At 39.9% G+C, this 18,805-nt stretch overlaps 2 protein-coding genes and 1 pseudogene across 3 annotated transcripts in view; 1 reads left to right on the forward strand and 2 right to left on the reverse strand.

Moving 5' to 3' along the window:
• The window catches only part of LOC150047127 (renin receptor pseudogene), an 83,952-nt pseudogene extending 67,216 nt beyond the window's left edge, over window positions 1–16,736 (reverse strand). The window contains exon 1 of the transcript XR_016539560.1: window positions 16,669–16,736. The product of XR_016539560.1 is annotated as a renin receptor pseudogene (transcript). The remainder of the gene's footprint in view (window positions 1–16,668) is intronic.
• The window catches only part of Fto (FTO alpha-ketoglutarate dependent dioxygenase), a 370,741-nt gene extending 353,998 nt beyond the window's left edge, over window positions 1–16,743 (reverse strand). Inside the window, exon 1 of the mRNA XM_090357633.1 lies at window positions 16,669–16,743. Coding sequence (XP_090213759.1) covers window positions 16,669–16,713 — 45 coding nt within the window. The 5' untranslated portion in view covers window positions 16,714–16,743. The remainder of the gene's footprint in view (window positions 1–16,668) is intronic.
• A 210-nt stretch (window positions 16,744–16,953) lies between these two features.
• Window positions 16,954–18,805, forward strand: part of Rpgrip1l (RPGRIP1 like) — a 92,502-nt gene continuing 90,650 nt past the window's right edge. Inside the window, exon 1 of the mRNA XM_090357634.1 lies at window positions 16,954–17,062. The gene's annotated coding sequence lies outside the window, so the exon portion shown is untranslated. The remainder of the gene's footprint in view (window positions 17,063–18,805) is intronic.

Genomic DNA, 18,805 nt, shown 5'->3' on the forward strand with positions numbered 1-18,805 from the left:
ATGCTATTAGTATATGATACTAGACACACACACAGCCTCAAAAGTATACATTTTAAAGTATAACTTTAAAATATCCCATTTGCAACACTAAACAAAAAATAGTAAGCAAAAATGAAGATATCCAGAAATAACCCAAAAATAGTAAAACAGATCCTAAAGGAATAAAATCTGAAAATATTCTAAAAATTGCAAAAGAAAAATGAAGTGTAAAAACAGACAACATGACTGAATGAAATTGTGTCAAGAACAAAACCAAATAACAAAATAAAAAGCAGATCTTAATATTTACATATTCAAATTAATGTCAAAGATAAGTCAAAAATGAAGCAGAGCAAAATTGTTTACCATTTGGAAAGAAAAATTTACCTGCTATATTACATACACTAAATTCCAGGTCCCTTATAAGAATTACACAAAAAATATTAAAACATAAAATAAAGGATAGCTTAAAAACAATCTAATTCTGATATGGGAGTTTTCCTATATATTATTAATGAAGAAAAGTTTTTAAACAATAATTATATTTTTCTTTGCAACTACTATTATACCCCATTTTATAGGTGACTTGCCCAATGTCATTCAGCAAGAGGCAAAGCTAGGGCGAAAAAAATAAAGACAGTCTGACTCAAAATCTTTGCTCTTAACCACCATAAGCTCTTGTCCCTCCTGGGGACAAGATTTATAGAGGAACATGAACAACAAAATAAGCTGTTTTCTTGGGAAAGTATACACAGTCAAAGACAGAGGCACTGATCAAAATATTTTTGGAAATCCCACCTTAGACTTTACCCAAAGTGTGGTAATTCAATATATTTTCAAATATATCCTTTATAAGGAAGGAAAAAATTTCTTCCAAAGAGCAGAACACATGGCCACAAATCTCCTAGAGGCTGGTTTTGCTATGGTGCCCCTATCTTATTACCTGCTCCCAAAACTACACACACCATGAGCTCAGCACTTTCTACACTGCAGTCTTGCTTATATGCCCATCTTCCTACTGAACTTAGATCTTCAAGGGCCACAATTGCACAAAGGAATAATTAAGTACTCCTGACTAGAAAAAGAATGTCCAAAAAGTGCTTTGAGTGATAATATATTAAACAAAAATGCTGCCAAAAGGACTGGGAGTTTGGCCTAGTGGTAGAGTGCTTGCCTAGCATGCACAAAGACCTGGATTTGATTCCTGGGTACCACATACATAAAAAAAAAAGCTGGAAGTGGTGCGGAGGCTCAAGGGATAGGGCTCTAGCCTTGAGAAAATTCAAGGACAGTGCTCAGGCCCTGAGGTCAAGCCCAGGACTGCCAAAAAAAAAAAAAAAAAAATACTGCCAAAAGATCATCTGAATCTTTAAGCAAACATATAAGTCCATGTGAAAAGAGATTACAGTAAAGGAAAAAAAAATTTGTAGAATGGTTCACAAATTTTTAAATATTAAAAAAACTAGAAATTCATTTAATACAGTCCCAACACAAGAGGGGAAAAGATATGCCTCACTGTCCAAAAAGCAATCTATTGAGCCAAGGATGCAGAAATCACTATAAACTTCCCCAGACAACTATGCCAAAACACATCTGCTACACAGAAGACACCAAGATGCTTCTTCCTATGGGTTCAATCGACAAAGCACAACCCAGTGCCTGAAATATAAATCAAAGAACCTTACATCCCTGGTACTTATTGACATTTGCTACCTGCAAATTTCTAATATGTGCAAGATGGGCCTATTTTTATTTACAGCATAAACCACAGACTGAACGTAAAACAAGATGCTTAATAAATCCAGAGGAACATAAAACAGCAGCATAACTCAGACAGTAAGACAGACACTCACTCCTTAATTAAGTGGGTGATGTTCTGCTTAAAACAAAAAGACAACCCTGGGCTATAGCTAAGATTAAGCACTCAGTGTTGCGAGGAAAATGCCAGCCATTTTCAGGGCAAAGGCTTTAAATCATGAAAAATAAACCATCTAATAGTCTGTATTCAATAGTAAGTAGACAGTCAGGACACAGACTGATTTGGATTAACACATTTTCAGTTATAACAAGTAATTTTACAGAGGATTAGTATCTTGATGGTCTGATCAATATGAGGCACCGCTGCTATTACAGATGAAGAGAAAATTGCCCCTCTGGTAATAAAGTGTGCGTGTCTTCGTTCTCCTTCATTTGCTGAGTCCATTACTGAAATGGTTCCAGCATTAACAGCTGGGACAATTTAAGCAGCAGGGGTCTGATAAATTTAAAGGCTGGGTGGAAACACTGGCCACTCGTGCTTTCCTCCCTGCAGTCTTGCATATACAAGTCCTCTGTCTGGCTCTGCTTCCAACATAAGAAACATGTTTTATGAGAACAATGACTACTATTTCCCAATTATTGTCTCATTAATAGTGTCACCAGCCAATAATGTGACTAAAACAAAAATTGCTCACAGCATATTGGCTGCTGATTCGACAAAAAGTTGCACACTATTTACTTAAATAACAAGACTGACATGACAACAGGCTACAGTCCACATGAACTGTGATGTCTGCATTCGTTTGCCTGGTGTTTGTCTCACATTCTCAAGCAAAATAAAAAAAGCAAAAAGACAGTTGTGCTGACAGAAAAAAGAAAAAAGTCATCAGCAGAATTTTCCATCTGTTCTCAAAACCTAGCAAACTGGAAAACAGTGAGATAATGGAGTGCTGTACATAGGAACAGAAAATCCATATTAATGCTGCCTTGAGATTTTAATCATGCCCAATTCAGCACAGTGAGCTAAGGTTGCAACACCAGCCCACTTTATATTATTATTGGAGAAATGCTGGCCCTTGAGGCTCAGCCTTGAATGAGCCAATCACTAAATGAATGTGCCAAAGGGCAGACAGGGCTAAAGCAGAAATTAGAGCTCAGAGTTTTCTGATCACAAACAGTTATGAAAAACACTCAGGCACTGGCAACAAATCTTTTTCTCCAACCAGATGCAACCTGATTTGTTACCTCAAACTGAGTTTCCTACTTGCTTTCAACCCACTATGAAGGCCTTGACTGCTCCATACAGCACAGTTCTTCAAGAAAAGGAGAGGCATTCACTTGGCAGGCAGGTCATTTCCAAACAAATGGTTAGCACAGCAACAAGACAGATGCAACTTCCTTGCAACTGTGAGACTCTGAGTTCAAATCACAATACTGAGGACATAAAATGAGATTAAAAAATAAGAGACTTATAGCATAAACAAAAATGAAAGTGTAATGATCAGACTGGCAGAATGCAAATAAAATGATCACCTCAGGTTGAGGGAAGAGAGAAAAATAAATTCACTTATTAAATGGCAGAACATTTCAATTCTTTAAGATGAATAAGTACTAGAAATATGTTCTACAACATTATGTGTATACTACCATTATCAGTGTATCATGCATACTGTATAATAATATAGTGTCAAAGTGTATTGAGAAGACAGATCTCAGATTAACCAAAATAAAATTCAAAAAGAAAATGTCTTTTAAGTGCAAGCTTATAGCACCTGCTCAAATGTTAACTTTCAAATATACATTGGCCTTAAAAACATGCCAAGGACAAATGTATTGGTAGGGCCATGCAAATCTTAATCTCCTAAACACATCATGACCAAACCTGGCAGTCCAAGATAAACCACTGAGATGATTTTCTAAAATAACAGTAGTTTATAACAGAAGGTTAGATAAACTTAATAGAAGTCTAAATCTTCTCTAAACTCTTCCTTTGTAAGGCTTCAAAAAAACCATCATAAAGTACTTTTCTTCTAGAAGTCAAAAAGCAGCAATGTCAATATAACTTTCTCAATATAACTTTCTCAAGAAATCTATCATAAAAAAACAACCAGCAGCAGAATACACTGACCTGAGTAAACTAGCATATTAAAGTAAACACCAGAAAGTTATTAGCCATTTACCAAAACATACTGAATGGAAGTTTTTACTTCTCACTTGATGTGACTAAATTTAAAACTTATAAGTACCTAACCATTTTTCAATATTTCTTTCAACTTCCACTTCTGTTTCTCAGTATTTCAAGGCCTAATGACAAATGATACTTTAGCTGGGCACCAATGTCATGTCATCATCCCAGCTACTCAAAAGTCTATGATCTGAGGATCATACTTTGAAGCCAGCCCAGGCAGGAAAGTGCATCTCCAATCTTTATCTTCAATTAACCACCAAAAAGCCAGCTAGGAAAGCACTAGCCCTGAGCATTGCTCAAGTGCACGTTGCCAATGCCAAGTTCAAGCCCAAAGACCAGCATCAAAAAGAAAAAAGTGAGGCTGGGCAAGGTGGCTCATGACTATAATCCTAGCTACTCAGAAGGCTGAGTTCTGAGGATTGAGGTTCAAAGCCAACCCGGGCATGAAAGACCATGAGAATCTTATCTCCAATTAATCACTAGAAAACTGGAAGGGAGGCTGAGGCTCAAGGTGTAGATTGGTAGCCTTAAGCAGAAGAGCTGAGGGTCAGTGCCCAGGCTCAGAGTTCAAGCCCTATGACCCACCAAAAAAAAAAAAAAAAAAAGTGATACTTTGAGAATTCATTTAATAAATATTTGTAGAATATTTACCATAAACCTAACAAAATGTTTAGTGCTAGGAATAATAAATGACAAAAAGGGGGTGGGAGGGCTGTTCCCTAGTTTTGTTTTGTTTTTGAACAAATGATCTAAATGCTATGATCTTTACTGCTAATCTCAGCATCACTAGGGAACCAGTATCACAATTCTTACAGGTCACGTGCATCATATAACAGATGCTAAAGGCTCTTAACCACTCAATCTATCTTCAACAGATGCTTCTTGGAAAAGGCACATTATAGGGACTAATGCTGTCTTCAGGTAAGCTAAGGATTGTTCAAAATGTCGAAGACGTGGACTTTCTAGTTTTCAAAAGGTAAGAGCATGAAGTTCCAGACCCCCCAAAAAAACCACAAAGTAACAAGCACTCATTGTTGCTGGTTCTGGGGCTTGAACTCAGGACTTGGGTGCTGTTTGTAAGCTTCTTGATGCTCTAGTGCTCTACCATTTGAGCCACAGTGCCACTTCTTCTGGCTTTTTCTGAGTAGTATATTGGAAAAAAGAATGTCACAGACTTTCCTGCTCAGGCTAGCTTTGATAACTCTGACTCATGAGTAGCGAGGCACAGGTACTCACTCCTTAATTTTTAAGAAAGGTACTGAAAGTAATTCAGAAACCATGATCAAATAACCCTTCTTTCATGTACAAAAACCAGTCTAACCTACAAAACCAAAATTAAAAGCTGAATAACACTGTGGGGAGATTAATCAAAAGATAAAGATGGATTTGAGGGTGGGGAAAACAGCAGAATCTTTCAGGTGAAGTTGTAATTTTTTAAGACCTCTGGCCACTGGCCATAGATCATAAAATACACATTTGTTCTTCATATCTGCTTCAGGAAAAACAACTCCTAAACTCCCTGGAATCTCCATGATCATAATATAAGAGTGTGTATTCTAATAAGATAACTGTGCCTGGGCACAGCTAGGTAGTGTTGGAGCTAAGAAAATAATACCCCAATGTGGGATGTTTTGGCACACTAAGTACTTTGGCATTGGATACTTTGAGGCTACTTTTAGGAGCAACCTCAGAGAGGAGCACTGGAGGCTCATGCCTGTAATCCTAACTAACTAGTCAGCCTAGGAAGGAAAGTCCATGAGACTGTTATGGCCAATTAACCACCAGAAAACCAGAAGTGGTACGGTGGCTCAAAGTGGTAGCACATTAGCCTTGAGCAAAAGGCTAACAAAAGAGACAATTCCAGACCCCAAGTTCAAGCCTCACTACCAACAAAAACAACAGCAAAAAGCAACCTTGGAAACACAATCTCAGACCTTCTCCTGCCTTCATCTTTTGCTCCTCCTCTTTAAAAAAAAAAAAAAAAAGTGTGGCAGGGAATTTGGCCTAGTGGTAGAGTGCTTGCCTAGCATGCACAAAGACCAGACTTCAATTCCTCAGTACCACATAAATAGAAAAAAGCTGGAAATGGTGCTATGGCTCAAGTGGTAGAGCTCTAGCCTTGAGAAAGCCCAAGGACAGTACTCAAGCCCTGAGTTTAAGCCCCAGGACTGGCAAAAATAAATAAATATAAATAAATTAAATAAATAAATAAATAATTTAAAAGGTGTGAAGATCAATGGCTGTTTCCTATTCTAAGTCACTCTTCATTGAATAAAACACCAGCTTTCAGTCTGGGCTCTGCCCTGAGTGACTCCATTTCATAAAACAAGAAAATGCTCCATTTTGAGTACAAATGCTAAGGCAGAATGACTACATCTTGTTTGTGCAAGTAAGCAACCACCATCTATGGAGCACAAACCATGAAACAGACTGACAAATAACTTATTCATACAAATAAAATCGGAGTACCACCTATGAACTTAGCAAACTAAATCATGAACATATGGACACATGGATATATATGAATCCTATATCAGAAAAATCCCATGAGTGAACTGAACACACTAGAAGCCAGAAATAGTGCAACCCTTTCACCTGGACCATAAAAAAGGAAGAACACCTAATCCTGAGGTATAGCAGCACCCACTGATGTATAATGAGACCCTGCTTTCTTAATATGATCCAAATTCATCAGTCCATCTGTCATTTCCAACAAGCTTGGAATCCGCTGTGCACCTGGAATAATCTGTGCTTCTTGAGCCAGCAATGAACCTTGACCTAGTTCTGTGTTTTGACACCACCAAAGCCTCAACAGCTCAGTAACTAGGCTCATTAGCATCTTACTAAAAACCTGCAGTGACTCACTTTACCTCTATATCAGCTCTCTGCTCTCGTCTTCAGCCAGGTTTCTTTGAATCCTGGAAGCTTTAATACTTTTTTAGCTTTCTGTAGCCTCAATATCATTATTAAGTATAATGTGTAATTTGAGAGTTAATAGCAGTAACTAAGACTGAAATAATAGAATGGGTTTGCCAATTGGCTCACGGCTATCAAGCAAAGTAAGCAGTACTTGACAAATGAATGCCAACTAAATTGACTTAGCTTATGAACCTATTATTACTCTATAAATTCTGACATTACAGAGAGACATAAGTGTGACTATTTCTGACATAGACTGTTCACAATAATGAGTAATTAGAATTCTTCTTCCTCAAAGCAGGTAATAGTAACTTGAGTCCCTTTTCCACAAAGCCTAAAAGTAGGACTATTACCTTCCCCTATCTTTGTGAGCCAAAAAGAAATTATTAGACCTATCTTGTCTAACAGTAGTCATGACCCCCATCATTTAAGAAGGGGTTCTTCCCCATGTCTGAGAAGAAAAATTAGGCAGGAAAAGATTTCCTGAGTTGCCTCCACTTCAATCTATCACATTTGATCAACTACTTATACAGTTATGCATTCTGCATTCAACCCAAGCATAAAGGTGACAGTTCTCCCTGGGACTTTAAGTCTTCCTTCTGAAGCTTCCTATGTCACTTTGAACTGTGATTAAATAAATCAGTGCATGTATCTGTAATCCCATACACACAGGCACAGAAAGAAGGGTCATAGTCCCAGGCTGGCTAGGACCAAAAAAAAAACCACCTAAAAAGGGACATCTGCCTAGTGCCAAGCACAGTAGCTCACACCTGTAATCCTAGCTACTCAAGAGGCTGAGATCTGAGCTGGTTCAAAACCAGCCTGGGCACAAAAGGACTTGATATTCATCTCCAATTAACCTCTAGAAAATGGGAAGTGGGACTTGGCTCAAGGATAGGGCAGTAGCCTTGAGCTGAAGAGCTCAGAGATAGCACCCAGGCTGAGTTCAAGCTCCATGACCACAAAAAAATAAAAAATAAAAAATAAAAAAATCTGCCTAGAAAGTGCAAGACCCTGTGTTTAAATAGCTTCAAATCCAATTCCATAAAGCTTTTTAATTATATTTCTTACGCTTTATTTTTCTATTAGTTTACTAGGGTCACAGATGACATAAGGAAAGATATCACAACTTTCTATTTCTACAATAACTTCAAGATGGGGTCTTGCAGGTCTAATCCAACCACCATTCTTTAAGAAGGAATGAAGGACTGTAGAATTACCACTACCAATTGCCAATGATATAATCAATCATGTATCCATAATGATGCTACCATAAAAAAAAGAGAGAGACTGGGTAGGAAGCTCCAAATAGTTTACATAGGAAGCAGTTTCTAGAGGATGATACACCTGGAGACGGTATGGACTCTCTGTACAATACCTTACTGTATGTAGTTCTGACTTGACTGTTCAACTGTATCCTTCATAGCATCTTATAATAAAGTGATAAACCTAAGTATTTCTCTGAGTTTTATGAGCCTTTCCAGCAGATTATGGGACCCCAAAGAGGGGTTCTTGCTAACCCCAATATAAAGCAGTGGGCCTGTAGTTAGTATCTACAGAGGGAAGCAGTTTTGTAGGACTTATCCCTCAGCTCTGGGATCTGACACTATTTCCAGGTAATGACATTACAGCTAGATAGCATTAGAAGACATCAGATGGTGGCTACTGCAGAACTGATGGTTTGTTTGGTGGTGTGGGAGAGATTCCATACATCTGGTCACAGCAGTGTGCTGTGTTGTGAACAGATAGGAGAAACTAAGTCTGGTTTTCAACCTTACATTGGACTACCACCCTAAATGGCCTCCATTTAACTTCCAAATTACCACCAAATAAACTGATAACCCTAGCCAGGCCAGGGTAAAGGTAAAAGCCAAAAGGATCTTCTCAGGACCTCACTATAAATTCATCTCATATAAAGTGACACAAATCTGTAATCCCAATTACTTGGGAGGCACAGATGGAAGGATCACAATCTAAGTCCAGCCCAGGCAAAAGTAAACACATTAAGACCTTTTCAGTAATAAACCCCTCAATATTTAAGTGACTTAACTCAAGCCAGCATAAAAATCTTTGAAGGTGGGCCGGGAGTTTGGCCTAGTGGTTAAGGTGCTTGCCTAGCATGCATGAGGACCCGGGTTCGATTCCTCGGTACCACATACATAGAAAAAAGCCGGAAGTGGTGCTGAGGCTCAAGTGGTAGAGCTCTAGCCTTGAGAAAATCCAAGGACAGTGCTCAGGCCCTGAGCTCAAGCCCAGGACTGGCAAAAAAAAAAAAAAAAACAAAAAAATCTTTGAAGGTAAGCTGGAATTCAACATCTACATCTTTTTATTTCATAATTAATTTTTTAAAAGACTCTAAACGGGTCTTGGCTTCTCAAAACCAGACACCAGTGACTCATGCCTATAATCTTATGTACTTGGGAGCCTAGGATCTGGAAAACTGCAATTTGAAGCAAATCCAGATCGAAAACTCCATAAGATTCCATCCTAAAACAACCAGCAAAAAGCAGGGCTTAAATAGTACAGTACAACTCAGTTATTGTTAGGCCATCAAACTCCAGTACTAGAAATAAATAAAAATACATGTTAAACAAACCTTCCTTAGTAAAGTATTCTATAACTCCCAATCCAGATGAAGCAGATCTTAAGGAACAAATTCCATAACCATTACCCCTAGACCATTAGATTCTCCTTGTTACCAAGTCAAGCATCATAAAACTTACTGCTTTACTATTGGCCTGTGATTTTTTTTTTGCAGGGGGGGGGAGGTATAAGGTAGGAGGGAGGATTGCAGTGACTAGAAACTAAAATAAAGGATAGAGAAAAATGTACTTTCAGGAGTCTGCTGTTAAAGCCTCATAATCTCCACTATGGATCCCCTTTCAGTGGAAGCCATGCTCTAAGACCTTGTGGGGATGCCTGAATCATAGAGAGTACTGAATCCTACATATGTCACACTATGACTACAAAATTATATATTTATATTTATAAATGAAAATGTATGTCCATACATACTAGCCAAAAAGGGGGGAAAGAATTAGTGGCATATCATTATGTACTGAACATTTATCTGATATCCACTACAATATGGATGGACCTCGAACACATTATGTTGTATGAGAAAAGCTTAACACAGAAGACCAAATACTGGAAAATTCTGTCTTATATAAAACGCCTACAAGAGATAATTCAAGAGAACAAAGAATAATAACTGCCTAGAAATGAGGATTCAAGTTGAAAATAACTGCAAGTGAATGCATTACCCAGAACAGATGAAATAGGAAGACTTGCACAGTGGCTTATTTAGGAATAGTTCCAAACCAGGAACAATCCAGATGTGCAGCAACAGGTAAATGAATAAGTATATATATAGCCAGACTGCACTAATTATCACCAATAAAAATGAACAAGGTACTGATAGGTGTAGTAACAGATTTCAAAGATCATTATACTGGAAAAAAAAAAAGAACCAAAAGTACAAACTGTATGTTTCCAGTACATGAAATTCTAGAAAATACAGATTCATCTATAGTGACAGAAAACACATCAGTGGTTGCCAAGATGAAGGAAGACTTGGCAGCAAATGAGCAAGAGGAAACTTTCAGAAGTGATAGGAATGCCCCTTCTGCCAACTGTGGTGGTTTCGTATGTATGTACATCTGTCAGGACTCAGATTGCATATTACAAATGATTACAGATTACTAAAAATAAATCATACCTCAATGAAGTTCATTAGAAAAAAACAGAAATCACAGTAATCAGTTCTATTTAGGATTTAAAACAACTGCCTATATTTTGTTCTAGTTAGCATTTCTGAAGTGGACTATTTCAAATAAAGCCCAAAGAAACATCAAAAGGCAAAGAGAAAGACAGCTTGATTTTTTTTTTTTTTTTTTTTTTTTTTTTTTTGCCAGTCCTGGGCTTGAGCTCAGGGCCTGAGCACTGTCCTTGGACTTTCTCAAGGCTAGAGCTCTACCACTTGAGCCGCAGCACCACTTCTGGGTTTTTTTCTATATGTGGTACGGAGGAATCGAACCCGGGTCTTCATGCATGCTAGGCAAGCACTTTAACCACTAGGGCAAACTCCCGGTCCCGACAGCTTGATTTTCTGAGGAACATGTTTCACAAGCAGAAAAAATATGGAGGAAAAAAAAATGTATGAAGGCTGAGAGTTTGGCCTAGTGGTAGAGTGTGTGCCTAGCAAGCATGAAAACCTCAGTACCATATTCATAGAAAAAGCAGGAAGTGGTGCTGTGACTCAAGTGATAGAGCTCTAGCCTTGAGAAAGTCAAGGGATAGTACTCGGGCCCTGAGTTCAAGCCCCAGGACTGGCAAAATAAATAAGTAAATAAAAATAAATCTATGAAACTGTAGTGAAAAAAAGATTCTGACTCCTAGTTCCACTTAGCATACAAGTGGCTTTGAGCACATCCCAACTTCTCTGAGCTTGTTATTATGTTAATAATGACCTCCTAGGCAACAGCTACATGTCAATGGTCTCAGAGTTCCTATGAAGCAGAAATTCCATATTAGTCCAAAGTATCAGGCCAGTGTATGGCAAATAATTGGTGTTCAACAAATCTTTACAGGATTTGTGAATTACTTTAAAATTAAAGGTAAGAAAGATAGGACATATAAACAAACAGGTAATTATCTTTACATGACAAAGGCTCACCTACAGTACATTAGCTACATCACATGCAGACCTAAGCATGGAAACATAAGGTCCCTTGAGAAATGTCCTTGTACGTCAGCCACTAGAGAACAGATTTGATTTTGGTTTTTAAGTTTTTGACCCAGTATCTATGTGGCCTAAGGCTGGCCTAAACTGGAGATCCTCCTGCTTCAGCCTTCCAAGTATTGGGATTACATGCATGTACCACAGCAACTAGCTTAAGTTTGATATTCTAAATTGTTAGAGTTCTAGGGAAAAACATCTAAGTATGACTATAAAAAGGAATAAACTTTTGGTACGGCTAGCTTATGTTGCTCATTATTCAGGAATTCAAAATGATGCTTTGTTTTATTTCCTTTCTCTGTCCCACCCCCATGCTCAAGGTTAACACTTTATTCTTCAATTAAATTGAGTTGTCTTCTACCCCTTGCCTTTTTCCCTTCTCTCCCTCCCACTTACTCCCTACCCACCACCTCTCCTTCCCCCTCTCTCTCTCTTCCCCTCCTCAAAACCCTCCCTTTTTCCCTTATCCTCCCTTTCCCCTCTCACTACCAGGAAGGAGTAAAACCTATGTTAAACAAGATATACCTTACAGAGTTGAGCCAACACACCAGAGATAAAACCTGTAGTCTGGGAACATATTCTATCACATACCCCAAATGTGCCCAAACTTGTTTTAAAAAATAGACACTTAGCTGGGCACTGGTAGCTTATGCCCGTAATCCTAGCTACTCAGGAAACAGAGATCTGAGGATCATGGTTCAAAGCCAGGCTGGGCAGCAAAGTCCATGCAACTCTCATCCCCAATAAACTACTCAGAAAAAGCCACAAGTGGCAATATGGCTAGGGTAGAGTCCCAACCTTAACCACAAAAAGGCTCGGGGCAGTGGCCCTAAGTTCAAACCCCAGGACCAGAGGGGGGGAAAAAATCAGACACTTTCTGATGGAAACAGAACTTTGACAAATTTCAACTTTCTCTATTCTCCATTTATCTCAAATAACAAAACTTATGCCCTTTTTCTCAAAACATTCCTCCTGCTATCTGTAAACTGACATTGTAAAACCAGAGGAACAAATTTCCAATTAACAAGATCACTTGTAAGACTATAAATTCCTTTTTTTCATTCCAGTAAGTATTATTTTATATAATCAGAGTAACAGAGGCATTGTGCCTTTGTGTTCCTCCACTAATAATATTCTCCTTTGGTCTGTTTGTGAATGCCTAGAGTCCTGTATAATTAATCATGGCCTGGTATATTTTAGATCTAGCTTACACACATGAGAAGAAAATATGTGCTGTTTAGTAAAACTAAATTCTATGACAACAAGAACCATACCTGTTTTATTTAACACTGATCTTCATTCCCAATATTACCTAACACAAAGTAGATATCAAACAGCATTTGCAAAAGCCCTATGAAGGGCCAGCAGTTTGGCCTAGTGGTAAAGTGCTTGCTTAACATGCATGAAGACCCGGGTTGGAGTTCTAAGTCTCGCATACAAATAAAAAGCCAGAAGTGGCGCTGTGGCTCACATGGTAGAGCTATAGCCTTGAGAATGCCTTGACAGTGCTCAGCCCCTGAGTTCAAGCCCCAGGATTGGCAAATAATAAATAAGCCTTATGAATAGATAATACACAGTCAAGGAGGGCTTTCAACAAAGCCAAAGTGAACTGGGTACTGATGATTCGTGTCAATAGTTTTAGTAGCTCTTGGGAGGCTGAGATTAGGAGGATCATGATTCCAGGCCAGGAGGGGATATACAAGAGACCTCTTCTCAATCAATAACTGGGCACAATGGTGCATACCAATCATCCTAATTATGTAAGAAGCTAAAATCAGGGAGTACACAAGGTCCAGAACAACCCAGGCAGAAAAGATGGCAAAATTCCAGAGTGAGTTAGTACACACCTCTCATCCCAGTAACAAAAGAAAACCTAAAACTAGACAGATGAAAGATACAGGCTTACAACTGTGTAACAGGCAAGAGCATATCTCAAAAACAACCAGTTCAAAGAAGGTCTAGAGGCATGGCTCAGCAGTAGAGTGTCTATCAGAAAGCACAAGGCCATGAGCTCATACCTCAGTTATGTAATTTAAAAAACAAACAAACAAAAACAAAGTGGCCTAGAGTAGCAACTCATGCTACACAGAAGATCAGGAGAATTGGGTTTCAAGACCATTCAAAACCATTCAAAAGCTATGCTTTGTGGAGCAGGTCTGTCAGCTTTGCAGAAAGCTTAAGTAGGAGGATTATACTTTAGGTATCAAAAATAGACAAAAGTGGACAGATGGCTAATATATTCACAAATCCATAGGACCCAACTTTGGAAATAGGGTAAATGAAAGCCTTCAATTTTTCTGAGACTCAATTCTTCATCTGTAAAACTAGACTGTTGATCTTCCATCTGTATTGATAGCTATCTTTCAATCTGCTATGCTAATATTATGAAATAAGTTATTATGTACCTAATGTAGGTATCTGATACACAATAAATATTGAAAACAAATAAATCACTGTGGCTATTACTGTGGTCATCCCAAGGCAGAGAATAGGAATGTAGTGCTAAAGACAGACTATGTCAGCTGCCCACTGAGACAACTGTTTCAAATAAACATATATGACCACACAGCTATTTCATCTCAGCAGCTCTCAGTCCTCAGCAACTGTTATAGAATGAGAAGGCACAGCTGGAATAATCACAGAGTGTCCAGTATACTTAGGCCGCGTGGCTACAAACTGAGCCAAGGAATAGGTTCAGAAGCAAGACAACAAAATGAGTGCCTTGATTTTCATTTCTGAGCTGCACTGCTTCCTCAGCAGCATTAATTTACAAAATACACATACCACTGTCCCATGTGTCGGTCTCTTACAAAACAGGCCCTGTCTGGTATCCTGAACAGTACTAATTTACCACACACACAGGTACGTGAGCACACACACACACACACACAGAGGCCTGGCCTGGATACTGAGGAATACTAATTTATACATACATACACATACACACACAGAGGCCTGGCCTGGATACTGAGGAATACTAATTTATACACACATACACATACACACACAGAGGCCTGGCCTAGATACTGAGGAATACTAATTTATACACACATACACACACACACACACAGAGGCCTGGCCTAGATACTGAGGAATACTAATTTATACATACATACACATACACACACAGATGCCTGGCCTGGATACTGAGGAATACTAATTTATACACACATACACACACACACACAGAGGCCTGGCCTGGATACTGAGGAATACTAATTTATACACACATACACATATACACACACAGAGGCCTGGCCTGGATAATGAGGAATACTAATTTATACACACATACACACACACACAGAGGCCTGGCCTGGATACTGAGGAATACTAATTTATATACACACACACACACACACACACACACACACACACACACACACACACACAGAGGCCTGGCCTGGATACTGAGGAATACTAATTTATACACACACACACACACACACACACACACACACACAGAGGCCTGGCCTGGATACTGAGGAATACTAATTTATACACACACACAGAGGCCTGGCCTGGATACTGAGGAATACTAATTTATACACACATACACATACACACACACACAGAGGCCTGGCCTGGATACTTAGGAATATTAATTTATACACACATACACACACAGAGGCCTGGCCTGGATACTGAGGAATACTAATTTATACACACATACACACACAGAGGCCTGGCCTGGATACTGAGGAATACTAATTTATACACACATACACATACACACACAGAGGCCTGGCCTGGATACTGAGGAATACTAATTTATACACACATACACACACAGAGGCCTGGCCTGGATACTGAGGAATACTAATTTATACACACATACACATATACACACACAGAGGCCTGGCCTGGATAATGAGGAATACTAATTTATACACACATACACACACACACAGAGGCCTGGCCTGGATACTGAGGAATACTAATTTATACACACATACACATACACACACAGAGGCCTGGCCTGGATATTGAGGAATACTAATTTATACACATATACACACACACACAGAGGCCTGGCCTGGATACTGAGGAATACTAATTTATACACACATACACATATACACACACAGAGGCCTGGCCTGGATAATGAGGAATACTAATTTATACACACATACACACACACACAGAGGCCTGGCCTGGATACTGAGGAATACTAATTTATACACACATACACATACACATACATATAGGCCTGGCCTGGATACTGAGGAATACTAATTTATACACACATACACATACACACACACACACACACACACACACACACACACACACACACACACAGAGGCCTGGCCTGGATACTGAGGAATACTAATTTATACACACATACACATACACATACATACAGGCCTGGCCTGGATACTGAGGAATACTAATTTATACATACATACACATACACACACAGAGGCCTGGCCTGGATACTGAGGAATACTAATTTATACATACGTACACACACACACACACAGAGGCCTGGCATGGATACTGAGGAATACTAATTTATACACACACACAGAGGGGCCTGGCCTGGATACTGAGGATACTAACTTATACACACATACACACACACACAGAGGCCTGGCCTGGATACTGAGGAATACTAATTTATACACACATACACATATACACACACAGAGGCCTGGCCTGGATACTGAGGAATACTAATTTATACACACATACACATACACATACATATAGGCCTGGCCTGGATACTGAGGAATACTAATTTATACACACATACACATACACACACAGAGGCCTGGCCTGGATACTGAGGAATACTAATTTATACACACACACAGAGGCCTGGCCTGGATACTGAGGAATACTAATCTACACACATACGCACACACACGCACACACACACAGGCAGGCCTGTCCTAGAGCCTAAACAATACTAACTTACCCCATACACAACACACACAAACACACATACACGCCCCGCAGACCAGGCCCTATCACGCCTTGACTTAACAGGGGCATCCGCCCACCATGAAAACGAGCCCGCTGGGTTCCCTGCTCCTAGCTCCCCACTCGGGCAGAGCCCTAGACCTCACTAAGTTCGCCACACCTTAGCTTCGCGCTCTCTTTCCTCCGCCGTCTGGGTACGCTTCATGCTGCCACCACAGAAGCCGCCTTCGCCGCCGCGAGCCGCGTCGACCTCTCGTTCTGGACCCGCCTCCCGCATGTAGTTCTCCTGGTGTCCTCTGACCGCCCGGTACAATTCTCTCTCAGAGGTGTAAGAACTACACCTCCCAGCATGACCCGCGGAACGCACGAGCACGCTGGAGGCTTGGAGTCACTACGCAGGGCTAATGTAGGCCTCTCGGCAGAGCGCCTGAAGACCTTCGAGAACTGCATTTCCCAGAGGGCAACGTAACTAGCCAGTTTTTCCCGTGCTCCTCTCGGCCAGCGCTCCACTCGGCGCTATAGCAACGGTAGCTAGCGGCCTGGAAAGCGAGGTGGTGAGTACTGTGGTAAAAGATTAGGGGGTGGGGGGACGAATGGAGGTTGGCGGGCCCTCCCTCCGCAGCCCGGGCCAGGTTCCTGGTGTTAGCTCTGCACCCTGGAGAAGGCCCTGGAGTTCTTGTGCGAAAAGCAGCCCAGCCATGTTCTGGCCTGTACTACAGCCCGCGCTTTACCCTCACGCCCAGGTCTAGTTTGAACCCTAACCGAGGAGAGGGACCGTCCCCGTTCCCACGCGCCACATGGAAGGTCACACACACAGCTGACGTTGTTGCTCTGGATTTGGAATTGGTTGGTTCACCCCAAGACATATCCTGTTAATGCTAATAAAGGCAAGAGTCTTTGTTTACCTTTTTAGTCTTGCTGACTGTCACTGTTCCATGCAAGACCAATACCTGTAAGATTTCCAGGGTGCAGGGGGAGAGAGCCAAGGGAAGAAGTCATTTCTTCCAGGCGAACCTAACAATACCCATCTCATTGGTGCAAAAGTATGAGCTAGTAAAAATAATAATAATAATAATAATAATAATAATGAGATATCCCATAGAAGCTATGGCAATCGAGAAATGTGCTGTGCAGAATTTGGGAAGAGTCACCTAGAATGATCCGGGAAAAGACCAAGAAGGTGAGAACTGAAGTGAGCTCCAAAGAATGAGAAGCTGGCTGTTCATGCAAAAGGCTAGGGGAAGGTAGGACTATGAGCAGGCTTGAGCAAAGTGCAGAGCAGTGCACTGCCGAGCAAGCAGGGAGTGGTGGTGTAGAGGCATTGAGCATTGTGCAGTAACCCACTAGTAATATTTTGGACCCAACAGTTCGTTATCATTGACTGGATGCACTGTAGGATACTGACCCTTTTATTCCTGATATTCAATAGATGCCAGTAACACCTCCCCTTCTCAATTGTCACAGCCAGGAATATCACCAGACCTACCTCTTAGTGAGTGATCATGGGTCAGCTCATCCAATGTGTCTCAGCTTCCTCATTTGTATGGCAGGAATAACAACTCAAAGGATATTGTGAGGTTTTTAATTCATCTGTACTAGTGAATTAAGGAGTGAGTCTTTGGTTTCTCTTCAGATGGTATACATTTTTCCTCTTTAAGTAGAGCGCCTACAACTTTCCCGGCTTTGAATACAATAAGCAGCCAGTAAATGTGAACACCATCTTCTTCCTCATAGTCATTCCTGTTGTGAAGCAAACATTAAATCTGTGTAGTCATTTTCACAGTTTGCGTTTAGAGTTCTTGAGAATTTTAATGTTAAACCAGCAGTAGTGTAAGCTCTCTCTGGATTTCCAGACCCCAATGCCCCAAAACAACGACTTTAGTGAATATCTATCTGGTGAATTCCTGTGCTAGCCTCTAAGAAGACAAATATGCTTGTTACTTTCTTGGTCTTCACATTCTATGACCAACATTCTAGAACTTGGGAACCTCTTTCTATGGTATCTTCTTGGGCTGTTTCCATTTAACTTTTCTAGATGGGTTGACATAAAAAATATAGATTTTTTCCATCTAAATAGTGTATGAACTATTCATATATAAAATAAAGACACTGTTACATCTCTGAAGTCCTAGGACTACAATTAGCTGGACAACTTACATGTTGAGGTAGCTAATCCCTTGGACCTAAGCTTTGTGGCAACAATTGTAGGTGGAAAAAAAGAAAGAAAGCTGGCAAATTCATAAAACTTAAAACTACTCATATATACCTCAGGCCAAAAGCTAATGTTCCAACCTGTT

The sequence above is a fragment of the Megascapheus bottae genome, chromosome 24 (assembly GCF_031878675.1).
Source record: "Megascapheus bottae isolate mThoBot1 chromosome 24, mThoBot2.hap1, whole genome shotgun sequence".
In the NCBI taxonomy this organism is placed as follows: domain Eukaryota; kingdom Metazoa; phylum Chordata; class Mammalia; order Rodentia; family Geomyidae; genus Megascapheus; species Megascapheus bottae.